Source organism: Xiphophorus maculatus, chromosome 21 (genome assembly GCF_002775205.1).
Source record: "Xiphophorus maculatus strain JP 163 A chromosome 21, X_maculatus-5.0-male, whole genome shotgun sequence".
Taxonomy (NCBI): domain Eukaryota; kingdom Metazoa; phylum Chordata; class Actinopteri; order Cyprinodontiformes; family Poeciliidae; genus Xiphophorus; species Xiphophorus maculatus.
Window position 1 is genome coordinate 5,599,863 of NC_036463.1, and position 26,596 is coordinate 5,626,458.

Below are 26,596 nucleotides of genomic sequence, written 5' to 3' on the forward strand. Positions count from 1 at the left end.
TGGAGTACTCATTACTTTTACAAATTTAGAGCATTCTTAGAAAGTCCAGAGAATACTTACTTACTTACACTTATTTAGCAACTCAGAACAGGGATTAGAACAAACTTAGAATCCAGAAAAACTACCTTTGCAACTACATTTTAGACTCATATTCTTCCAACCCAGAAAAGGAATTAGACCAGAGGATACTTACTTATACTTATCTAGCAACACTGAACAGGAGTATCTAGTTTATATACTTTGGATCAACTTTATTAGCTTTTTCTTCTTTTGCTCTTTCCTTTGGTTTGTTATTTTGTTTGTATTTCCGTTTAATTCCTGTAAAGCTCTTTGTATTGCCTTATTGCTGAAAATGTGCTATATAAATAAAATTACATTTACCTTTAACAAGGAAAACGAGGGTCTAACTGAGCCGGACCACCCAACAGTCTTTTAAAATATTGTCTTCTCCACATCGAGAACCTTCGAGGACATACCTGTTGTCTTGTTTCGCGGGTCTGGGAAGCTCGGGCTCAGTGACCGCCCTCTCTCTCATCTGTCGATAAGAACCTGCCGACCTTCGGTCCGTGGACAGCCGTCTGTCCCCGTGGTGACTGCGGATCGTGGATCGTCTCCTGTCCATGGACTGTCTTCGCTCCATGGACTGTCTCCTCTCTACAGACTGTCTCCTCTCCTGCGTCCCCCTGGCTGAGCTGGAGGGTTCAGGCCGGTTGGTGGACAGGGTGTGGTAGTACTGGTCGTCCACGTCAAGCAGCTTCCCCGGGCTGGAGAACAAACACAGTTCTGAACCGGACATTTTCTGGAGGACAATTTTGTTTTCCAGAGTTGGAATTTTAAGTTGATTGATCTTTGAGAATGTGTTCTTGCATTATTATGCCATTATCAATATATTAATTGACAATGGTCTTAAAAAAACAATATTATTATTTATCGGAATAACTTCTGGGACCATTTATCGTTCTGCAAAATAACGAGATTTTATTTTCAGTTTGGAATGAGGCATTTTAGGACGTCTTGTCACTTTAAATCCAAATAATCTGACGCCGGCCACGCCCCCAATTCAACGTTTACACGACCCCTAAAAATGGCTACAAACAGATATGCAATTATACAACAGTGCATCTTTGAAAAGCAGAAGTGGAGCCTCCTGCACAACAAACAAGAATGCAGCGAGTGGTTTTTGGATGATAAGTCAACAACAAAACACATGTCTTTTCCAGCAGCCATTGTACAGCAGTACAACTAACTGCCAAACATGCTGTAGTTACACTTTGGTTGCTAGGTAACAGCGTAGTGCCTGTCGAATTAGACTTAGTGGGAGGTTTTTGAAACCACTCATCTTCACCAAGAACATATTTTTTAGAGCTTGGGTTGTTGTTGTTAGAAGCAGTAGAGACACAAATAAAAGTAGAGACACAAATAAAACATGCAAAATGTAAATTTTGCATAATAGGATCCCATTTACATATTCACAATTTCACAGTTTAGACTAGTTTAAACGTCCTGAATCAATATATTATTTTGTACTGGCCATAAAACTGATCCAGATATTTGAGGGTTGCTAAACGTGGAAAGGATTCATGATAATGTCCCCTATAACATTTCATAAAAGATGGTGCAACATTTTAAAAAGCGATCCTGCTCTGTATAACCAAAGCAAAAGTTTTCACTGTTTTCTATATCTGCAGAAACTAGATTAAGATGTTAAATCAAATGTTTCCTTTTGTAAAATCACTTTTTCAGAATAAGTGGAGGATTTCATTCAGGATGCTTCATCCCATCATGTTGCATCTTACAGAGACGTTAAAGCAGCTGTGCCTATAATCTCTACATACCTTTAGCATAGCCTCCCTTCCTGCTTCTCCTTCTTTCGCACATTTATTATCATTTACTCGCAGTACAATTCCCTCCTTATCGCCAACGTTTTCCCATCTCTCACCTCCTCTGCTGTTTCTCCTGACCTTCTCTTCCTTAATGATGCATGTAAACTACTCCTGTCCATTCCTGGCTTTATTTATCTGCTAACAAATTATTCGCCTTGATGTTTAGAGTATCGTGGAGTGTGTGTGTGTGTGTGTGTGTGTGTGTGTGAGTTTTCCTCAAGCTGTGGTGATAAAGCACCTCTTGCTTGTTCAGCCAGCCCTATCTGTCTATCTTCACTTCCTCGCTCTGGGCGGTAAACTCACCTTGTGTCTTCTGCACAACATAAATATGCATGAACTTCCACATGGACACTCACTTCCCAGAACGCTCCAGCACTTTCCGGATCAAATTGCCGGAATTTTAAGAAGTTAACTTATTTCTTAAAGAGAATAATAACTTCATTCACAGGTATGATAAATGTTAGTGAAGCTAACTTGAATGAATCAACTTTAGAGAGGATGTGAGTGTTTTAGTAATCGATTAATTTGACGATTAATTGATTAATCGGACGAAAAAATTAGCACATTCTGCAGATATTTCATTAAACTACTATAAAAATACATTAAAAGATACTCATAAACTAATATTCACCTTCTTTTTAAAATATTTCTACAGTTTTGGCTTAATTACTCCTTTGACTGTGTTATTCTTTCAGGATTTGGTCTTTTCTGAGCCTGTATATCCAGTTAATGATTAATCGATCACTAAATTAGTTGACAGTTATTTGAATGGTCGGTTAATCGTGATTAATCTGATTAATCGTTTTAGGTTTAGTTTAGATTTTAATCAAGCTTGAGCCATAAACATAAAAAACAAACTTTAGTGAGAATAAGATACTTACTCCTCTTTTCTGGGTTTGCGTTTATCGTCCTGGACAGATCTCTGAGTGGGAAGACGGAAAAAAGCAAATATTACTGTTTGGATGAGAAACAAATGTAAAAATTTATATTAAAAAAATATTTTAAAAATACTAAGAAATTATGAGAAATATTTACAAATAAATTTTTAAAAATCTAATAAAAAGAAATGAAAAACAAAATGTAAAACAAGTAAATGTGAAATAAATAATAGTTATTGAATTCATGTAAGCTGTAATTAATAACTAATTATCAAACTTTATTTATGAAGCACTTTATATAATCACCTCACATAAATCTATGGGCTTTATGTCATATTTATGCGAAAATAAATAAATACAGAACACAACAAAACAGATACAGTGTCAAGTAAAAAACTACTAAATACACCCATATTAAAAGAAAGTAAAAAAGAAAATACTTAAAGTCAATCATCAAAGCGTTTTTAAATAAATGGATCTTAATTTTAGCTTTGAGCAAAATAAAAAAAAGGTTGGATATATTTTCATTGGGAAGAAAATCCCAGGATGATTTTCTAGAGATTTTAGTTTACTAATTTCTACTTTCTACTACTAATAAAAGAATTATATATAATTTATACTTAATATGAATGAAATTGATAAAAAGGGTTATTAGTATTATAATCTGTAAGGTTTTCACCATGTTGGCTACCACCATTTATATTTCATAAATTCATATTTCATAAGGAAATACCAGTAAATTTGACTTTAACGGTGTTTATTTCAACAACTGAACCATTAAATTGTTATTAGTCCTTTAGTATGTTGGCACCTTAGTAAGATTTCCAGTACATTTGTTATTTTTTTCAAATCAGTTTGTTATAAGCTGAAAAAGTAGCAGATTAAAGTTAGGTAAAACCCTTTAAGGACTAAGTCTCAAATCTCCTCCTGGATATTTTTGCTTATTTTAAATGTACAAAGTTCTTGAAATGTCCTCTGAGTAAATAATTTTGTCAATTTCTCCATTTACATTCAATTAAAAGAGTGTTTTATGAAATTAAAATGAAGAAAACATGCTTCCTGCAGTTGCGTGAATAAAATTACCGTAATAACCCAATATTGGCTGGAAAGCACAATGTCTCCTCTTTCAGAAACAGTGGGAATTTTTCAGATAGCGCAAAGTGTCACGGAGTTACGGTACCGCGAAGTTGGCTTGTAAAAATGAGTCATTCGGCCAAATAAAGTTAATAAAGTGTCACTTTGCTGAAATTAAAAAGAAAAACAAACAAAATCAAAAGAAACATTTTCAAAAAATTAGAGAACTTTTTCTTTTTCAGTCAATTTGGCGGTAAACGCCTCACCAGCATAATAAAAGAAAAAAAACAAACAAGCCAATCAATGGCGCCTTGTAAAAATCAGCAGCTGTGAAAGCAAATACGGTTTCCAAAGTTTGCCGTCAGAAATATCCCGAATCAATCAGCTTTTTTTTTCTGCCACTCACATGAATGAGCGTGTAGTAAGTGGAGTCCTCTGGTGTGTTCAGGGTTTTTGGCTGCTGCGTTCTCCGGGGGGTTCTCGAAAATCTCTTGTCAGCTGAAAAGTAACAAAAAGATTTAAAAATGTCAGGTGGCAGTTTTGTATTTTGGAGCTTCAGGCGGCTTAACTGTAACAAAAGAAGCAATCACAACTGTGCCTCTGCTAAGGCAAAACTGGGAAAATGTTACAGTTTTAGTGTTTATAACTAAATTTAGCTTGGTTGTCATGTAAAGTTAGTCCAGAAAAGAGTGTTTTTGTGTGTAAAACTGAGATTTTTAATACAAACCCATTCTAGAAATGCATAGACATTGATTTCTCATGCAAGAAGCTTTATTTAGAATCTGAAAAGTGTCCATTTATGATTTTAGAACCAATAAATATCATCTTACATGCTGAAAAACAAAGTGGATGATGTTTACAAGGCGACTACTATCTGAAATAGTTTTTTCTGCCACAGTCTTTCCTTCCACTAAGCTTTACATGAATATATTTTCATACAACACTATGAGAACAGCCAGTTTATCTAACAATGACCTTCTGTATTTTATAAAACATGGATGCTGTCGATCACATTTCTGTAACAAAATATATTTTACCATTTCGTCGTATTGGTGGCATTTTAATTGTTTATGATGAAAATTTCTTTTCTTAAAGGTGACCTTTATGCCTCCTTGAACAGGTTAGGATCGGTCTCTATGGGACATATGGAATATGTTCATAGCATTATTTGCACAAAATCATTCTTTGATGAGATTTTAGCCGGATCAATTCTGCCTATTTTGATCTGTTTTAAGGTGTCTGTCACTTTAAATCCAAATAATCTGCTGATGGCCACGCCGCCCAATTCAAAGTTTACACTCGCTCGTGAAAATAAAGGCTTTTCCTGTTGTAAATTTCACATAAATACATGTGAAAAATCTCTTAAAACAAATAAATGATTTAACATCCATGTAGTGTCGTCACAAAATGTCTGACTTCTACCAAAGCTGCAATTTGTCATAATTTCCCTTCAGTGCTCCGCTAGACAATATCACTCATCTATGTTATTGCAATTATAAACATATTAGATTGACCTTTGCTTGCCGCTTATTATTAACGCTCAAACTGGCAGAAAAACAATCCATCATATGCAAAAGCTCCCAGGTAAAGAAGATGAAAAGTGTCTAATGTTATTAAACAACTCCATCTAAAAGGTCATTCTCTTTCACACCGACGACTAACGCTAATTTTAAACACCGTCAAATTAATTTCTGCCGTAATTGTTGGCTCACAAAACATGATTAACTTTTGTTGACCTTTTCAATGAAGAACAGTGTGGCCGACATTCGTCTGCTTTCATTGCGTGTGGCGCTAATGATTCTGGCTCCGCTTACTGTGTCACCAAAATTCATGAAGACGGATTAGACCATTGAAAAGCGATCTTAGAGTGGATGAAACGAATAATTTCCCTTAGAAGTTACACAGATTATTCAATCTGTGACCAGACAGTCGGAAAAATGGCTGGAATCCTTTGTTAACGTCCGTTTTTATGCTATGTAGCTGAAGCTAGCAGCTTACTAGCTTACCCTAGGATACTCAAAGCAAAACATTACAAATTCTTGTGGAATAGTAACAAAATCTGTAAAAGTTTAATTTCAAAGTTCACTTATGTATATTAAGTTTCAGCTAATAATTCTGTGACGCTTTTCAGGACCAGGTTAGTCGCTTTTGGTAAAGTTAGCAAATAAACTAATCAGCCACTAGTTGAAAAGCTTCCTGCTTGGTTAAATAATAAATATCAAAATAGCTAAACATTCTTGATTAAATGTTACAAATAGAGTTTACTAGTATAATAAACCGTGTTCTCTATATAAACAGTGATAATATAGTTTATAGCTAGCATCTATTGGTGAAAAATGCTAACATTAGCATTGATTTTCAGCACTGTTACAGGGTTAAATCTAACAGAGTACAAAAAGGAGCAATTCAATATCTAGTGTTACTTTATTTAAAAATGTTTGTTTACAGCTTTTATAAAATATTAACATTCTTGTAGTGAAAATTCATCAGATTTATTTCATAATCTGTAAAATGTCCATTTAATTCTGTTAATATTGCAACCAGATAGTAGCTTTTATTAAAATAATATAAAATGTTTTGTAAAATAATTACTAATCCATAGTTTATATAATTTGATACATGATGAATTTGGGAAAATATTTGAAAATATATGCTGAATTTTTTAATTCAAATGACTAAGATTGAAAAATTGAGCGAGCGTTTCCATTTCAAATCAGCACAGAACTTTGTCACTAATCCACTAAAGTCGAAAAAACCCACAATTTTACAATTGCTGTGTTTCCATTAAATAAGAAACACAATTTGTTTTTAAAATCACATGTGAATAAATTTGTTCACGCGATAAATTATTAAAAAAACATGTGGTGCCATCATTTTCCAACTACTTCCTGTCTTCTTCTTCGTGGTTTCCGCCAGGAGCAACATGCTGTTGTTGACCATGTGACTCGTGTGATGTGAAAAAAGTGTTTCTATTGCAGCAAGATAAAACAATTTTGTTACAACCAAAAAACCCACCACACTCTAAAGGCAAAACTTTTTATTGACTTAAGAGTTTTTTTAAAATTTGGCGTGTTTCCATTAAGCAAATTTGTTTTCAAAATGTAAAATTATGCAATTATATGGTCAATGGAAATACAGCTACTTTCATTATTCTGCTACTGTCAAAAAAACACAACAGGATGTTGCCGCTGGCAGAAAACACGAAGAAGAAGACGACAGGAAGTGGTTGGAGGATAATGGAATTGCATGTTTTTTAATTGTTTATCGCGTGAACAAATTTATTCATGTGTGATTTTAATTGTGTTTATTATTTAATGGAAACATCACAATTGCAAAATTGTGTTTTTTCAACATTAGCGGCATGTTAACACATTTTAGCGCACATTTGTAATGGAAACATAGCTGTGTGAACAAGTTACACTTATTGTAATAATAAGTAGCTGAAATACTCCTGAGTTAAACATTACACACACAATTAAAATCATATCAAATGATTGACAAATTAAAGAATTTTTGAAATATTTTCTAATTAGAATATTATTCCAGTCAGACACCTGAATCCATCTCGACTGTCACATTCGAGGCGCCACCTGGGCTTTTAGACTCCAAACTTTCCGTTTCCAGCTTCTCTCGCTCAAAGCCCTGAAACCAATTATAGCTATCAACTGTGCAAATCAAATTTCACTTCTGATGACACATCAAGTGGTGAGGCGCTTCCTGTTTTGGCCCTTGACTTTCTCGGTTTTCCTGATCTAATGAAGTTGCACGACAGGAGAGGAGAAAAATAGCTGCCTTGATAAAATCATCATCTGATCGAGAAAGGTTGCAATAAAATCTGCTGAATAGTTCAAGAAAAAGATCCAAACGCTGATTGGATCGCTTCCTATCTCAGTTGGTGTCTTTGTGTTTGGGTGATTATTAATGCCTTGACTCATAACTACAGTAAATAATTGAACCATCTCTCTCTTAAGTGACAGTATTAATTATCCTTCAAAAGCCCAAAGTTCACATTAACCTCGGCTGAGTGTCTGCCGGCAGTATGACTGATATTCATTGGTTGATGATCTGTTTCTCACTATCTTACCTGACTGAATCTTTGGGGCGTAGCCATTGATTGCTTTTCCTCTCACAAACATGCCATTGTTTTCAGGGTTTGATTGATGGGCCTGGATGATCTCATTCAGCTTCTGCTGCAGGGCCGCAAAGCCCTGGGAAGTCTCTGCGATCTGTTGGAGAGATTAGTGAAGATATGAGTAGAATAAGAATAACAATGTTTTCTTTCACCAACCAGCGATGCTGAAAGAAAAATATGTTTATAGCTAATATGGCTTTGGTCACTAATCACAGACCTAAAGCTTCAGTATGCAACTTTTATAAAAGTCATTTCTACATATTTGTTAAAACCATCACTATGTTGTGACAGAGTTTCATTAGAGAGATAATCTGTGAAAATAAAAGAAATCCAATCAGAGCCAGGCTAGTTAGTTAGTATAGCTAACTAACTAGTATAGTATAGCTAACTAGCCTGGGTAAACGGTTTACCCATGACCGTGGGTAAACCGTTTTCCAGTAACAATAAATCAGCATTAGCACATTAAGCAGCGTACGCGAGGTTGATTGACAGCGCCAAGACCCGCCTCTTGGCTCTTATTGGTTGTTTTTGGTCAGAAAAGATGCATTTCTTCAGATGACAATAACAGCACAAAAAAGAGCATGATATTTTTCACAGATTTTCTGTTTTATATGATACTGTGACGACATGGTGACTGTTTTGACAACTATGTAAAAAACATAGTTTTTAAAAATAAAAATTACATACTTAAACTTTAAAGTCGAAATTCTATCATTAAAAGTAATAACTCTGAGATTGATGTCAGAATTAAGAGATTAATATCAAAATTCTGAGGAAAAAAACTGAAAAAAAAATCTGAATTCTGAGAAAAAATAATTTCAAAGAAGTAAAGTCAAAATTCTGAGATTAATGTCAGAATTCAGAGAAAAATAAATTCTAATTCTGAGAAAAACAATCAAAATTCTGAAAAAAAAAAGAATTATGACAATAAAAAGTCAGAATTCAGAGAAAAATTAATTCTGAGGATAAAAAACTGAATTTTGAAGAAATAATTCTAAAAGAAGTCAGAATTCTGAGAAAAAAGAATTCTGACAAAAAAAAGTCAAAATTCTGAAAAAAAAGATAATTCTGAAAAAATAAATTCTGAGAAGAATAACAGAATTTTGAATAAAATAATTCTAAAAAAAAAAAAAAAATCAAGATTCTGAGATCTAAGTGAATTCTCAGATTAAAGTCAGAATAATTTTTTTCAGTGCCCTAATTCTCTTCAGTAGATGAAGGTCATGTTGGTGAGGTGTGTCTAAGTAAATGTTGGTTCGGTTCTGACCGGACAGTACCTCTTTGGAGAAACTCTCCAGCTGCTCGGCTTCCGTCCGGGCCGCCTCCCTGTTGGCCTTCAGGTTCTTCCGGTCCTTATATCCTCTGAAGTTGCTCTGGATTCTCACCGCTGCATGCTCTTCCTCCCGCCTCTCTTTCTCCAGATCTTCCTCCTCTTTGCGCTCGATCGCCACGTCGCTAACATCCAGCGCCTCGTCGATTTCCTTCCCGCCCGGCTCCGCTTCATCAGGAACTGCTCCGCCATCTCTGTCTTTCTGCCGCGCTTCTTTCTCAGCTTTCAGCTTCTTCCGGTCCCGATGTCCTCTGAAGTTACTCTGCAGGACAGTCGCTGCTTTCTCCTCGTCTGCCGCCTCCGGCACTTTCTCCTGTTTATCGGGAACGAGTTGCTCTTCGTTTTTAGATTTCTTCTTATTCCTCCTGGGAATCTTTCCTTCCTCCTCGAGTCGTTTTCGCTCCTTGTGTCCGCGGAAGTTGCTTTGGAGCACCACTGCTGCCTTCGTCTCATCGGGATCATCACCAGAAGAAGAAACACCTGGAGTCTCTGGCTCTGCCTTCTTCTGCTGTTTACCTGGGACCTTGCCTTCCTCCTGCAGCCTCTTCCTCTCTTTGTGGCCCCTGAAGTTGCTCTGGATGACAGTCGCTGCTTTAGTTTCCTCTTCTAGATTGGCAGTTTCATTTGGAGATTTTCCCTGCGCGCTCGTGTTTCCGGTTTCTGCGTCCTGAATCACGGCTTCGTCGCTCACCTCCGTGTTTTCCTCGTCTTCCGGTACCTGGGTGTTGTCGCTGTCATCGTTCTCCTCCGCCTCGTAGGTGCTCTCATCCTCTTCCTCGTTGTTCTCCTGATTGCTAGCCGCGGTTTCCTCTCCGTCTTTAACAGTTTTCTCCTCGTTTTCATTTGGTATTTCCATCTCCGCTCCGGCCATCGTCTTCTTTCTCTCCTTGAATTTTTTTCTCTCTTTGTAGCCTCGATAGTTGCTCTGAAGAACAACAGCAGCTTTCGCTTCTTCATTGTTTTCTGTTTTAGACGCCGTTTCATCAGCAGGTTCTGGCGCCTCTTCTTTAAGAGCGGTCTCCACTTTCTCCTTCTCTTTGGCTTCCCTACAAACAACATTTCAGATTTTGTCAGAAAGCAAAAAAGAGATTTTTTTGATTGAAAAAGTATTCACAACTCTTCAATTTTTCCACATCTTGGCTTTTTATTTCATTAGGATTTGATATTATAGACCAATGCAATGCTGTATATAACTGTGAAAGTGTTGTTTTTAAAGTTTTTCTTACAACTAAAAACTTAGACATGTGCAATTTGACATTTCAGAAATAAATTTGCTTAATGAAAACACACCAATTTCGGGAAAAAAACCTCTTTTGTTAATAAAACTAATTGAGAAACCTGTTCCCCTCCTCACCTATGGGGGTGCTGCACAAAGAGCCACTAAAGAAACGACATGAAAACCTCTGAAGAAAACAATGAGCGCAACTTTTTTCTTCATACAATGTAAAAAAATGTAGTAGCATCAGATTTCTCTTTTGTGTTTGGTAAAAAATTACAAGCCATTTCTCCCGCTAGCGCTAAACTCTTTCATTTGTTTTGGCTGTATTTACCCAGAATGCCTTGCGTTGAAGTTCACTTCCTGCTTTTGGAGCGGTCTCCAGTCCGCTTGCTTTTCATGTATTCACTGAGACACGCCGGAGTTTACTTCAACCCAACCGAGATCGAGGTTCATAGAGTTTGTTCTTTTCAAGCAAATTTCAACCGATTTGACACCAGATTTGAGTCTGGACTTTGACTAGGCCCTTCCAATAAATAGGTACGGATTGAACCTGTATTGAGTCTTTCACAATTTCTAAAAGGTTTTCTTCAAGGATTTTGTAAAAATTTACCTCCTTTCATCTACCAAACAACCCTGGCCTACTTTCCTGTCCCAAAGCATAACAGTGCCATCACCATGCTTCAATATGGGGATGTGTTCAGGGACTTCCTTTGTCTTTCTTTAACAATTTAAAATTCGTGATATTTTTCATAAAAGTTAATTTAATCGTTTCTCTCACTTGAGCTGTGGTTTATGCTGAGATAAAATTTGAAACAGGTTGATTATAATTACTAAGCTTCGAAGACAATAATTTGTTGTGGATTTTATTTTGTGGTCTCAGAGTAAAATGGATTGATTAGAAATGCATTCCACATTTTTCACAATATTTGTAAAAACAAAAATGTAAAACTTTTAGATTTTTCTCTTCTACTTCACGTAATGTTTCATTTTGAGTTGATCTACAGTATCTCATAATATCCTAAAGAAATAAAGTGAAAATTTTGTTTCTACTGAATCAAAATGTAAAGAATTCAAAGGATGTGAATATTTTTGCTCATTAATGAATACTAAAATGTTGGTTCTCTTCTACCGTTTTCGTTGAAAGTTTTTACGCTCCTTGTGGCCTCTGTAGCGAGCCTGGATCTTGGTAGCTGCCTTGTTTTTCTCATCTACCAACTTCTTGTACATCTTCCTTGCCAGATATCCTCTGCAAACTGAAGCAAGCAAAGCAATCAACCAAAGTAAAATAAACAATTTTACACTCAAATCTGAAGTTTTGTCTGCATAGTTTTCTTACCAGCCTGAAATTGCATTATAAAAGTGTCAAACTTCACTTTGCTTTTATCGTCGGCTACTTTCTTCCGAACTTTGTGACCTCTGTAAGCTGCAGAGGAAAGCTTGAATCAGCATAAGTGTTCGGAGATTTTATTGTGTTTTGAGTGTGAAGAGTCAGCGTGGACCGACCGACCTGACTGCAGAACCAGAGCGCTTTGTTCTCGCTCTTTCAGCGTCCTCCGGTACCGTTTGGCTCCCAGCCAGCCTCGGACACAAGCCTGGAGCAGCACGATCCTCTGCGTCGCCTGCTGCACCATCAAGTTCAGGTGTTCGACGTGGTAATACTTCAGGAACACCTGGGGAGCGCAACATGGAGGAAATGCTAAGACAGTTGGAGGTTAAAGGTCACCTAAGGATATCTTTATGGTCTAAACCAAGCTTTTTTTGCATAAAATCATTTTTAAATAATGAGAGTTTAGTCTTGTCCTTTCAGAATTTGCTGTTTTTGTCACTTTAAACCCAAATAAATTGCTACTGGCCACACCCACAACTCAATGTTTACACACACATGTGAAAATGGCTGCAAACAGATGCGCCGTTATACAACTCTACATCTTTGAAAAGTAGAAGTGCGGCATCCTGCACAATCAACAAGAATGCAGCAAATGGTTTCGGGGTGGTAAGTTGACAACAAAACTCTTTTTTTCCCCCAGCAGCCATTGTACAGCAAAAGCCAGCTGACCAAAGGTGATAAGAGTGCAGCTTGGGTTGATAGGTAACGAGGCTGAGGCTTTTCAATGTGGTTTAACAATCAGAAGGTTTTCAAAATGGCTCATTTTCCCAACACCAAAAAACATTAACTGTAGCTAAAAATGTCTTGGCGGTTTTTTAAATGTTTGATCTGTTTTTAGAAGAAGTTGAAACACAAATTTAAGTACAGAAATGTGCAAAATGTGATTGCACAAACTGAAACATACTGCACTGTCCCTTTAAGCTGGGCATTCACTTTGCTCTGGAGGTAATTAGGATTCACAAATTAAATTGCAAAATAATTTATGGTGTTTAATAGATTAGGTCGAACATAAGACAACTTTTAGATCTGGCAAACGCTAGTTTAGCTACTGACTGCTAATCTGTTTGACAACGATCTCTGCTCACCTTGGTCTTCCCCATTGCCCAGTTTTCCAGTTTTGCCTTCTCCAATATGGTGGCGCACGCCTCTGGAGTCACAGCCGGCTCTTCATGAGCGTGAAACGCCAACATGTAGTACCTGCAGGATTCATCGCATTCATTCAGCTGGGAAAAGCGTTAAAGTTTCCGCTGGGGTTACGAGGTTCTTCTGGGGAAAACTGACCTCTTCATGAAGTTAGCAAACAGGATGCGATGGGAGTAGCCCTGTCGTCGGATCTTGGCGGTTTCCAGGACGCCGGTGTAGCGAAGCTGGACCAGAACCTTCTCCCGGTCGAACTTGTTGGCATGGCGATCATTGTTGGGTTTGATGCAGCGGACGAAGTGAGGCTGCCCAGCCACCATCTTGGACAGCAGGTCCATCAGAGAGTACTGTGATGACACGAAGAGGTTGGATTTAAGCTAACGTCAGTTTCATCCACACAAAGCAGATTGTCTAAAAAGAAAAAACCTTCCATATTTACATGTATGTGTAAAAAGCTAAATAATTAATTCAGTTTATTTCAGCAGAATGAACTCACTTTGAACATTTGGACTTCTCTAATTGTGATGTTTGTTACAGCTTCAGTGGTTTTGATATTTTTCAAAGATTTCAAAGTGTTGAAGAACAACGGCTCTTTAAAGATGGATTACCCTGAAGTACGAGGCCACAGTCTGCGTCTTCATGTTGGTAGTTTCTCTCGGATGGTATGGGGTGTCACCAGCTTCTGTTGGCTAAAAAATAAAAAACAAACAAATATTACCAACTGTATCTTGTAATTACACTTCCTGCAGTGTTTTCTAATTTGTTTTTAAGCATAACCTTGATGTGACACTTGTGATTCCTTTGATAAATCAATCGGCCATGAATACATTTATGTAAAAACTGACTTTTGTTTCCTCCTAAAAATTGTTGCAAGTGGTGGAGTAAAGACGGATGGAAGAAGCTGCCAGGATTTATAATCTTCTGATGTGACATTTTTCAACTCTGCACTCCCATTTTGCCAAACACTGTTTGACATTATTGATAAAGATGTGTAGAAAGTCCTAAATGATGGGTGGATGGATGAATTGAGGGAGAGAGAGGAGGGATGGTTGGATGGATGGATGGAAGGTTGATTGGTTGGTTTTAATGGTTGGTTGGACAATTGGTTGGTTGGTTGGATGTGCAGATGGATGAATGGATGGATGGATGGATGGATGGATGGATGGTTGGTTGGCTGGCTGGAAGGTTGGTTAGACGGTTGGTTGGTTGGTTGGTTGGTTGGATGTACAGATGGATGTATAATGAACCTCCCCAGTATCAGGTCTTTGTTGCTCCTGGTTCAGTTCTGCTGTTTAATCGTCTCTTTGTTTCCTGTTAAGAGCTGAGCTTTGATGAGCTTTGATGAGCTTTGATGAGCTTTGATGAGCCTTTCAGGCTCTAATTTATGCAAATGAATGGAAATAAATGCAAGAACTCGTCAAGCACAGAGCATGTAGCTTCTGTCAAAGCTTTGAGGTTAGCGAGTCGCCTCCAGGCTCACATTTACCAAACGGTACGGCTGCAAGCTAAAGCAAATCACACAAGCAAATACCATAATTAAGTTGCCAGGAGGGGTTTCATTTAGCGGACGCTAAAAGATGGCAGCAGAGTGGGTTAGTGAATGTTTGGACTGAAAAATGGAGATTAAAATAAACTTTCCATCCTGATGATTAATTTTTTTTTTGAGCATTTTTGCTTACAGAGACTTCACAATCCATATAAGCCGTTCCAGTGTGGCATTATCACCACTTGGTTGCACTGGATTTTATTTAGAGGACTAAGAATAAAAGGAGCAGAAATATAAATATAAATGCATGCCACACTTTCCAGATTTCAATTTAAAAAACTTTAAATCTATGAATCATTTTCTTCCATTTCAACATCATGCACAACTTTCTGTTTTACCATCAATTAAAATCCAAATACAGATGACTGAAAAGGTGGATATGGGATGTATTAATACTTTTGGATGGAAGTAGACTTTTTTAAAAATGAACCATAATGTTAAATAAAGTTTAAACATCAAATTTTAACCCACAAATGCTAAATATTTCTATCAAACAAGCATGTTGGTGAGAAGGAAGCTCTAACAGACCGACATGTGAAATCTGGATCTACCGGTTTTGTTTTGGGGATCTCTAAGAGGAGGAAAGGTTTACGTAAGGGAGTATTCAATAAATAAATATGCTGATTACCTCGCTAAAAGAAAAAGAGCTGTACAAGGTAAGCATCCCCATCTTTTCCGAAACAAATGCAAAGAGAAATGGGGAAGGAAATGAATAAAACAAGGAGTAACCAAAGCTGACACAGAAAACTCTGCAGTAACACAAAATATTAAACCTCAAGGCACAGAGGAATTAAGTTAGAATAAATAAATTGAAAGTGCGTATGAAGGAGATGATGTAATGATAACAATGCAGGTAAGTGCACTGTACCTTAGCCAAGGTGACAGTCCGCGGGGGCGTCCGCGGGCCTCTCAGTGTGTTTACGCCTTTACCCTTAGTGTGGGCAAGGTTACCTGTGAAATACACAGTGCATCAAAGACGCAGAGCATTAAATAAATAATTTCCCTGCAGAAATTCTCCACAGTATTGTCCTCGAATTAATAAAAATAACAGTACTTCTCACAGAAAAAGAATAACATTTCATATTTAGAGTTGATTATTATCATTATGTTTTAGAAACGGTTGCTGAAACACCATGAAATAATCATAAATCCTATGTTTCTTCAACAAGTTGAGCAAACTTTTATTTCATCCATTTTATATTAAATTATATTGCTGGTCTAACAAATCTGAGTTTCCCCGGAGATAAGATTAGAGCAGGACTGGGCATTAAATCAATAACAATATATATCATGATATGATCAATATCAAAAGAGAATACGTCTGATAGAATGTCAATAATTTCACTGAACTCCAATCCAGAGCCGCACAGCATTTTGGGAGATGTAGGCAGAGGAAAAACTTTACCCTCTCACGGTTAGCTAAAAACAGTTGGTGGAATCAACTAACTCACTCATCCTTTGGTTACCTAGCAACTCACTCTTTGGTTACCTAGCAACAGCGCAGCAGAAGTTTTAGATTTTGCCACTGTCAAAAAATAAAGAACTGTGGATAAAACGGGGAAGGTTACAAAACCAGTTTGGCAGCATTTGAGATATTTAAAACAAAAAACTAATCAATGATTATCAATATAAACAGATATCAAACCTCTATTTTGTGATGCATTTTTCAACCATATCTTCCAGTTTACAGTAAAAGATGCTAATTTCCACCTCGGCATGTGAAGGAAAAGTGAACATTGACAATAGTATATTGTCAATGGAAGTACTATACTCTCCTTTAACATGTACCATATATAACCTACTGTCTTAGTTTCTTAAGCTTTATGCTAATTCAGAAAAGTGTTTCCTCTGCCTGAATTTGGTATTTTTTGTATCTTTTTTTGCATTTTAGTCATTTTTGTTTGTCTTTTGGGCCACTGTATGATAAGTTACTCTTTTTACGAATTTTTTTTTTTCTCTGACTTGTTAACAAAGGTAAAATTTTCCAAATCTTAAATGTTGTCAACACTCAAAACAGCATTTTCAACAGTTTACTTCACCATTTTGGAAACAAACTGTTTTATATTCTACACAACTATGTTAAAAAGGTTTAGCTAAACTTAAACCTTACAACAAATATCTCGCAAACAATGAAGAAAAGCCTTGTTGTGTGAACCAGGTTGTTTCTTGTTGAAATTGTACACCATGATATCATTAGGAGGTTGTTTTCTACAGGAAGTTTTAATTAATTTGCCCAAATCTGCTGTTGGTTTTACCCGTTTTGGTGAGAGGATGTGTGACCAGTTTGCGGATCAGCTCGTTCTCCGATGACCTCAGCAGGAGGATAATGTCTGCTGGGAGTGTCTCTCTGTTCTTGGCCAAGAAGCCGGCGGCGTTGTAAATCACCTTACGGATCACAGAGATTAAAAACATTAGAAAGAAGCCCTCTGGAAAAGTTTAAGCTGTGCACTTTGGAAGTTAAAGGTGACCTGTTATGCGAAATTAAAATTTGGCACCTTTTTGCGCTTGCATGTAGGTATCAACTGCTTCTAAAAACAGCCTAAGCACTTAAAAAAACACTAAACTCTGTTTTTGGCAATAAGTTAATGCTTTTTTAGTGTCTGGAAAATGAGCCGTTTCAAAAAGTTACATAAGACAGGAACTACGCCGTTGCTTAGCAACCCCAGTCAGGCCCAACCCTGTTACCTAGCAACCCAAGAAGAGTTCCGGCCAGTTTGGCCAACTGCTTTTACCACTGTATTTACTGTTTTGTTGTTGCCTTACCATTCAGAAACCACTTTCTGCTATTCAAAGATGTACAGTTGCATAATTGAGCGTATATTTGCAGCCACTTTCACATGCTAGTGTAAACGTTTAGTTGGGGGGCGTGGCCAGTTTCAGTTTATTTGGATTTAAAGTGACAAGACCAAACTAAAATCTCCTTATTTAAGAATGATGTACAAGAAATGTAATGAACATGTTTTGTGTGGCACACATAGCTATGCTAACCTGGTCAAAGAAGCATAAATAGGTCCTCTTACCTTCCCAGCATAGTGATGAATACCAAAGCCAAGATCCATCCTTTTAGGCCTCCAGAAGCTCTTTGTTTTCAGATTGTCTTCAAATTTCTCTAAAATACCAAACAGTACATCAGTTACCAAATTACAAAACTGGTCAGGTTGTTATCACTGTAACATAATGTTACAAATTTAAAAAATTGTTCTGAAAAATGTAAACAACCAAACATGGCTTCTTTTGATTATAAAATCTCCAACTTTGGTCAATTTAGACGGTGAATAAAAACAAAATTGAACAATATGGATGCATGTAAAATCTTTGGATAGACAGTCAAACATGGACTGACCTACGAGTGTCTGGTCTGTGGCCTGTGGGAAGCGGCTTTCCTCGTCCAGCAGGGAGAGCAGCCCCATGGGTTTCTGCAGAAACAGGTCGAGGAGGGGCCGGTTGTCCTCGTACTCAATCATCCGGGCATCGACCTCTTCGTTCAGATACTCGTCCTAATCAGGAGAGAACTTTTAACAAAAACTGGAAAACTTTTGTGCTTCCAGAAAATATTCTATTTTTATTCAGTAAAGTTTGTGAGTTTATTTATTTTTTTCCATTTTTAACTGTTTGTTTGCATCTTATTTCTTTTGACCAACCTGTAAATTCTCTGTAATTACATTTTGGTGGATAAAAGACATTAGGATATTGAGGGTAAGCTGTCAATGCCTCATAAGTAGCAGAAAAATACCACTGGTAATTCCCAAAGATAACATTTAAATTATGGGAAAGTTCCTCTTTTATGTGGGGTAAATACCCTGTTAATGTCATAAATCTCCTCAAAGGGCCAGTTGTGCTAGAATGCGTTGATAAAATCTATTAAACTGTTAAAATAATAGGATTTTGCAATTGTTTTGCAATCAAAATGGCTGATTTTGTGGAGCTAATTTAAAAATATCTGTAAGGAATTTTGCGATATCTGTGCTTAAGCAAGACGGTAAATGTGTTTTTTTTTGTTACTTGCTACTTGATCACAGACTAAAACTTGACCTCAAGTTAGGTTGAGGCAGCAGTGGAACAGAAGTAAGAAACACTGCCATCTGCAGGTGGGAGTTAGCATCACTTAAACCCAACAGTTTTGACCATATTTGAGGAAAACCTTGCGGGGACCAGCTGATTTTGTGTGAATTTGTGGAATTGCGAGAAACTGCAGAGAATGACTGATGTAATTTGGCAGTAAACAATTAAAAACTTCTTTGATCTGACTGACAAAATCCAATAGATTAAAAATGTGAAGATGAGATTTTGAGTTTTATTTATACCTGATCAACTTCTTAAATGAAATCTGTTATCATTTAAGATTCAAAAAATGAAAAGGGTTTTGGACTGCTGCATTATTAAAATAAAAACAGGCAAATTCCACCTTTTTTGAGTCATCAATCGTTATTTATTTTGTTGGTCAAATTTTTACCATTCTTGACTTGTGATCAGGGGCTGAAACAAAATTATTTCAAGGGCATCAAATGGCCTTTGAGACACATTTTGGACACCTCTGCTGTAAAAAACAGTAAAGTAGTCAATACAACACTGTGATTAATGAGATTACAACCTGCAAGGAGCCTAAGACACACTCCAAGCATCAGAAAAGGACACCGTAGAACTCTACAAGTCGTGAGAAAATATTCAGTAAGTATCTAAATTAAACCTATAATAGAATGAAAGAAAATGCAACTAATTACCACTCACCTCTGCTGAAAGGTGTCCTGTAAGTAGCAATAAGATTCTACAACCACTCTGGGTTGAAACAATTAATCAGATTAATTGATTATTGAAATAACTGTCAACTAATTCAGTAATTGAATAATTGTTAACTGGAGAATAGACACAGAAATATGCTATTTGGTGAAAAACAACACTCAGAGCAATAATGAAGCCAAAATAGCACAAAAATGTAAACAATTTGCATTTTAGATGGAAAACCTTCTTTTTATGTAATTATGTCCAACCCAAAACTCTTAAAGTGTCATAGTTTTATGTTCATCTGATTCAAATTTTATAAAATTTTCCTATTAAGCACCCTTTTCTATCCATTTATTAATTGGTTAATTGAAAAAATAGAGAAAAGATCAGCTAAGTGAAGCAGAAATGGATTATTTAAGTATATAGTTAGCTGCAGATTGTATACAACAGGTGGTTAAGTGGTTAAATAAAAAATAATCTGCAGAATCTGTCATTTTTAAAATCTGATTACTTGATTAACAGTCAGAATAATCAATTATTAAAAAACCCACTAGCTGCAGCCCTAGATCTTTGAAAGTAGATGTGCATTTTGAATCTAATTTGTTGTTCCCTATTTAAATGAAACTGATGTGAGGCAAAGCAGCCACTGTCTCAGTCACTCTTATCGCATCAGGCTGACTCAGAGCTGTGATGACTCAGCAAAATATTATGAGACTTCAAAACGGGAACAAACCACCTTAAACCAAACTGCTTGTTGCAGCAAAAACCATCACTGTTACATAATCAAGGCATGTCAGGAAAAAAACATGAAGAAACAAACAAATTTAGACGCTAAACACATGTTAAAGGAAATATAAGGTGATAAAGCAAATGCATGTGAACCTGTAATACACTAACAGTACTTTGGACACTAAGGACATGCTTATTAATCTCAGTAATGAACATTTCACATATGCTCTCTGTGTACATTCAGTTCGCAAAAGAACAATGTATTTCTGGGCCCGGTTCCAACAATCCCCAAGAGTGAATTTAAGTCCAACATTAAGTGTCTCCAGCTCCTAATTGACCCTCATTTGGGATGATTTATTGCCCCGCTCTGTGGGAAGGTCCAAATCGTTTAACATTAGCAAACCATTCTGTGACCCCCTCAAGGCAAAGCCTCCCGCGAGACAACACAAAGGGAGAATTGTGAAGCTCATTCTGCCATAAATAAAGACAGCAGCAGACATTATTGAAAGCTTTTAAAAGGGACCTCTTATGTTTTAGTACTTTGGTCCCTACTGCTTCTAAAAACAGACCAAGCACTTAAAAAAAAACACCCATCCAGCCATTTTTTGGCAATAAATTCATGTTTCTTGGTGTTTTGGAAAATTTGCCATTTCAAAAACCTCCAGAATGTAACGCCGCAAATCAGCAGGCGCAGCTCGCTACCTAGCAACCACAGCAGAACTCTGCTCGCTACCTAGCAACCGTAGCAGAGCTCTGCTCGCTACCTAGCAACCGTAGCAGAGCTCTGCTCGCTACCTAGCAACCGTAGCAGAGCTCTGCTCGCTACCTAGCAACCGTAGCAGAACTCTGCTCGCTACCTAGCAACCACAGCAGAACTCTGCTCGCTACCTAGCAACCACAGCAGAACTCTGCACGTCAGCTAACAACCACAGCGGAGCTCCACACTGCAAAAACACAAAATCTTGCCAAGTTTATTAAATTTTTTTTGTCTAGTTTCTATCTCAAATATCTTAGTAAACTTCAAATAAGACGAAACTAACTTAAAAAAAAAAACAGCTCCTATATCTTTCTAAAAGAATATAGGAGCTGGTTTCAAGTCAATAATTCCTTAAGATTGATTACAAAGTAGTAGTTCCACTAGCAGATTATTTTACGTATAAAAAGAAATTTTTTCCATTGGTGTAAGCAAAATAATTTGGCATCAAAACTAAAGAATTATTGCAATTTCTTCTTGAAAAGTTGCTGTTAAGTTAGATTTGCCTTATTTCAAGTTTACTAAAATATTTGCACAGGAAACCAGACTAAAAATACAGTGCTGAACGTTTAATCAGCTGAGTCTACCACTGAATGCACTGTACAATGGCTGTTGGAAAAGACAAATGTCATTTTCAGCATTTTTGTTGAAGAATTTTGTGCAAAAAAAAAAAAAGAAGCAATGAACATGTTTTGTGTTGTCCCTACACCTATTCTAACCTGTTCAAGGAAGCATAATGGGGTATTTTTTTTAAAATCTCTAATAGACAAAAGACATGTTAGTGGGGTTTACATGAAATTATGTTGATAGCTGTTTTTTTAATCAGAAGGATTAAATGAATCTCAACTGACAGGATGTGTCAATCAGGTGCAAGTCTACCTGTTCCCAAGCGAATATGTGCTGGTTGAAGTAAAACTGGATCTGCTCGTTGGCGAGGTTGATGCAGAGCTGCTCGAAAGAGTTCTTCTTGAAGTTCTCAAAGCCAAAGATATCCAGGATGCCGATGTTCAGACCCTTATCATCCTCTCTGGAGGTGAGAAGAACGACAAAGGAAGACAATGCAGCCTGGTTACATAAACATAAAAAAGCAGGAAGTGAACTATAACAGGGCAAACAGTAACACTCTATTTGAATATTTGAAGGGATGTGCATAGGACTGAGATAACACCTGTCATAAACATGAAGGAGTCTTCATGAATGTTTATGACTGATGTCATGAAGCGTAATTTAGTAAACAATGACACTTGTAATGCAAGACTGCATTACAAGTGTCATAAACATTCATAAGAACACCTTCATCTTTATGACATGTGTCGTGTCAGTCTTATTCACACCCCTTCAAATAAAGTGTTACCAAAAAAACAAATGTGTGTGTTTAGCACCAACGGGGAAAACAGCTGCCAGTGTTTTCCGATAACGAAAGAGAAATCCTACAACCGCAAAAATCTGACACCACTTCATTTTATTTTACATTTTGTAAAGTAGGAAGTTGCATCGATGTCTTCTTCAGAGATTTTCATGTTGTTTCCTTCAGTGGTTCTTGGTGCAGCGCCACCAAAGGCGAGGAGGGGAACAGGTTTTTCAATTAGTTTGGCTTGTTTGACAAGTGCAGTGTGAAGATGACCTGTAGCAGCTGAAAATGTAACAAATGTTGCATTTTTGCTCCCAAACAAACAAAATCTACTGTTGGAAACACCTTAAAGCAGGAGTGTCCAAACTTTTCGCCCCACAGTCCAAAACTGTCAGATTTGAACTACTCTGACGGTGGGTGGGCACAAAATTCATTAAATAAAAAGACAAGACTTTAATTTATTGAGATTTATTGAGTTTTCAGTTTAAATTTTGTTTTGGTTATCAATTGTTTTCTGTTTTGTTGACCAAATTTTCAACCTTCTTGACTCGTGGTCAGGGCCGAACAACATCCTTTCGAGAGCTACAAATGGCCCGCGGCCCGCATTTTGGACACCTCTGCTCTAAAATATAATGTTCTGCTCCTGGTCTCACCCCGGATGACTGTCGGGCCGCAGCAGCGCGTTGATGCGGTTCACGATCCAGCTGAAGAGCCGGGCGTACAGCGCCTTCCCCATGGCGTCCCTCACCTCCACCGCCTTCTCCACCGTGTTGGGCCGGACGATGGTCTCACCCCGCGCCACCACGCAGTGGGAGGTCAGGGCTTCCTGGAGCTCGTCCCACCGAATGCGCAGCAGGGACGCCACTGCCGGGAAACACAAGATAACAGGCTGATAAAATCTAAGCTGGAGTAAGGGAATGATGAAAAATATTTCAGATGAACAGAAACAACCAAGCTGGATCGTGTGTTTATATTTGGAGAAGATTATGTAAGCCACAGAGGGCAAAATCTAATTATTGTAATACATGTTTGCTAATAATTTTCAGTGAATTGCATGTCTCTGCTGATGTATAATTTATTTCCCAATAACAGAGTGCTATTTTTACCCGCGCTCTCTGCAGAGTTAATGTAGGAAGGCAGCAGAGGGAGGAGGGACGGAGAGCAGAACAAATTCTCTCAATCTCTCACCGTTCTCCAGGACTGAAATGTTGGTGATGTTGCTCTTGTCAGTTTGATGCTCTGAGGCGACTGCAGAAAACTCAATGTCACCAGAGTTAAGGATGGCCGCCAGGATGCTGTAAACACTGCCCAGCTCCTGCAGGAATGACAGATAAACAGCTGCTGGAGAAGATTAAAACGACTCCCATTTTTTAAACATACTTCTCCTTCAAGAATCCAAACTTTCTGGTAATAATTCATCAGCTTCCTGAAGGATCTTCAAAGGTTTATTTAGACTTTGACTGTTTTTTATCAACATTTTTGATTGATACCTAGGCAAAAAAAATCACTGTGTGATAAATCAACACAAAGTGGGAAATAATTCTGAAGGTAATTTATTTTTTTACAAATTAAAATCTGAAAAGTGAGGCTTGTACTTTATTCACCCCATTTTTTGCCAATCAGATTCTGCTAATTTTCCTCGTCCTCTGCGTTCGGCTCAAAATGTTCAACTCTGACCAGGAACCTTGTTTCTGCTGAAGAAAATCATCTCCACAGCATGATGTTGCCACCATCATGTTTCACTGGAGGCCTACATAAAACTCAGTTCGATTGAAGTGAACTTTGGTGTGGTTGGAATCCACATGTGATCGCTCCAAAAACAGGAAATGGACTACAATAGAGGGAATTTTGGGTAAATTCAACCAAAACAAACAAGCTACTGTAGTGCTAGCTGGAGAAATAGCTAGCGGTCTTTCTAAAATCTGATGCTACCCCATTTTACATTTAGTGAAGAAGAAAGTTACACTCATGTCTTCTTCAGAGGTTTTTGTGTTATTTCCTTCAGTAGTTCTTGGTGCAGCGCCCCCACAGGCAAGGAGGGGAACAAATTTTCTAATTAGTTTGGTTTGTTTGACACAGTGCAGTGTGAAAAAGAACCGCAGAAGCTGAAAATAGAATAGAATAGAATTCAACTTTATTGTCATTGCACTGTCATAAGTACAAGCAACGAGATGTAGTTTGCATCTATCCAGAAGTGCTCTACGAGATATAAATATTTATTTACAGATGTACAAGACTATGAATGTATGGACTATAAGGGGTTAATGTAAAATGTAACAAATGTTGAAATTTTGCTCCCCAATCGAACCGGGAAAATTTAAATCCAAAGAAAAGCATTTGGGGAAAAACTTTTAAGTTGTGAAAAACAATCTCATAAATATGCTTTACATTGTTTAATCTCTGAAATAGAGGATTTATTACACCCTCTTGAGATGCATGATGTGCTTTAGCTCCAGCTTCACAGAGCGATTACAGGATAAGTGATATTGACGTGCCGATACCAGGAGAGGTCGGTGCTTTGAGCCTCATTAGCCGTTTCAATGATGACGCCTTGCTGTAGCTTTATGCTACATCACAGACGATGTTCACCCTTTTTAATAATCACGTGCCGCTTTTCAGAGAAATCCCCTCTAAGTGAAGACGTTTGCATTTAGTTTGATAATATTCCATGTAATAATTTGTGGTGCAGTCTTGAGGAGGGGCGACTAGCTGCTCTGTGCCCAGTTTTCACTGCAGCAGTTCGTACCTCCAGGGTGAATCCAATGACTTTGAAACACTGCTCCACTGCATCAAACTGCTCTTTGTAGAGGGCGTTGCTCACTATGTCAGGGCCTAATTTCACGTTCTCGGTGTAAAGATACCTGCAGGACAAGGAGGAAACACAAAGGTGATGGCTGGACTCTGTAGAAGCACAAAGTAAACATAGTTGGAAGTAAATAAGAGGGTTGAGGGATGAAACCTACTTAGGTGTCTTGCAGTCAGACAGCTTGTAGTGAGCTAGTTTCTTCTTGTCTGCCAGACCAGCATAAATGTAGTAGAAAATGTGGAAGTTCTTCTCACCTCTGCGGAAAACACAAAAACATAGAAGAGCATGTAATACTGCACAAGTTTCTCTGATTTGAATAACGCAGTAATGCTGTGAATTACAAAATCTGGGTCTGACCACCGAATTAAAGCTCATATCCCCACAATTAGAAAATAACAGGTTGGTTAATTGCAATATTTTGGTGGCTATAAAACGTGTTTGCACACCTTTTAGAATCATATAAGCTACACTCTTCTCATTATTATTTAAAGGGGACCGATTGTGAAAAATTTACATTTTGCTTGTTTTTGTACTTCCACTTTGGTCTCTACTGCTTCTAAAAACAAAACAAGCACTTAAAAAAACACTCGATAATGGTTTTTGGTGTCTGGAAAATGAGCCATTTCAAAATCCTATTAATTACCTGTTACCTAGCAACCACAGCCAAGCCCAGCCCTGATACCTAGCAACCCAAGATGAGTTCCAGCACATTTGGTCAGCTGGTTTTGAATGTAAGCACTGTACAATGTCTGCTAAAAAAGTGTTTTGTTGTTAAATTACCATCCAGAAACTACTTACTGCATTCTAGTTTGTTGTGCAGGAGGTTCTACTTTTGCTTTTCAAAGAGGTAAGGCTGTATTATTGTGCATCTGTTTGCAGCCATTTTCATGTTAGAGAATAAACGATGAGTTGGGGGCGTGGCCAGCAGCAGCTTATTTCATTATGAAAATAGCTCAAAATAGGCTAAAATTACGTTAAAATTATTCCAAATTAATTAATTGAGATTTTTATTACCTTACTTTTCTCTTTATTCAAATATTTTTTTTTACTTATTTTTTAAATTTACCAGCAAAAACAAAACAGCACAGCAGAGATTAGCTTAAAAGAAAAATAAGCAGGACACATTAAATGAATCTTTGACAGTAAGTGCCAAACACCGTTAAGCTGGACATGACGATGCTGTGCTGACAGCAAAACAGGAAATGCTTTAAATGATTTACTTTTACTTTTTCTCCTAAATAAATCTAGCTTTAATTTGTCAATTTGGTATCAATTTAATTAGTCTTTTTTCAATCTGAACTAACTTAGATCAACTGTGATGAAACAAAGCAAATAAAAACAATTGTAATGCTTGTACAGATCAGAGCACGATCAAAGAACGTTCGCTGAAAATAGGCACCAGCACCCCTCCCAATCCCATTAGGGACAAGAGTGTTAGAAAGTAGGTGGATGGATGATTACAAGTTAAGAAGTGGAGAATGACTATTTTAAGTATTGTTTTTTTAAACTGATGTTGATCAAAGGCGTCCATCGGCCACAAAAAGCAATAAATTCCCAACTTTTTCACAAACTGTGTTTTAAAGAATCTGCAGCCTAATATGGCATCTATGTTGTTCACATCTTGTTCGCTTTCTCTCCAATAATA

The 26,596-nt window shown here is 37.3% G+C and overlaps 1 protein-coding gene across 2 annotated transcripts in view; it reads right to left on the bottom strand.

The window, feature by feature from the left end:
• Positions 1 to 26,596, bottom strand: part of myo3a (myosin IIIA) — a 69,462-nt gene that overhangs the window by 1,050 nt on the left and 41,816 nt on the right. For both annotated transcript variants that reach the window (XM_014471271.2, XM_023325982.1), the window contains 21 exons: positions 25,109 to 25,207; positions 24,892 to 25,006; positions 23,334 to 23,460; positions 22,799 to 23,009; positions 21,674 to 21,821; positions 17,933 to 18,086; positions 17,610 to 17,698; positions 16,845 to 16,974; positions 15,458 to 15,540; positions 15,218 to 15,259; positions 13,652 to 13,732; positions 13,185 to 13,390; positions 12,989 to 13,100; positions 12,024 to 12,186; positions 11,853 to 11,939; positions 11,646 to 11,769; positions 9,245 to 10,343; positions 7,920 to 8,061; positions 4,242 to 4,333; positions 2,765 to 2,805; positions 477 to 764 (listed from right to left, as the gene is read on the bottom strand). In XM_014471271.2, the coding sequence (XP_014326757.1) occupies positions 477 to 764; positions 2,765 to 2,805; positions 4,242 to 4,333; positions 7,920 to 8,061; positions 9,245 to 10,343; positions 11,646 to 11,769; positions 11,853 to 11,939; positions 12,024 to 12,186; positions 12,989 to 13,100; positions 13,185 to 13,390; positions 13,652 to 13,732; positions 15,218 to 15,259; positions 15,458 to 15,540; positions 16,845 to 16,974; positions 17,610 to 17,698; positions 17,933 to 18,086; positions 21,674 to 21,821; positions 22,799 to 23,009; positions 23,334 to 23,460; positions 24,892 to 25,006; positions 25,109 to 25,207 (3,633 nt within the window). The remainder of the gene's footprint in view (positions 1 to 476; positions 765 to 2,764; positions 2,806 to 4,241; positions 4,334 to 7,919; positions 8,062 to 9,244; positions 10,344 to 11,645; positions 11,770 to 11,852; positions 11,940 to 12,023; positions 12,187 to 12,988; positions 13,101 to 13,184; positions 13,391 to 13,651; positions 13,733 to 15,217; positions 15,260 to 15,457; positions 15,541 to 16,844; positions 16,975 to 17,609; positions 17,699 to 17,932; positions 18,087 to 21,673; positions 21,822 to 22,798; positions 23,010 to 23,333; positions 23,461 to 24,891; positions 25,007 to 25,108; positions 25,208 to 26,596) is intronic.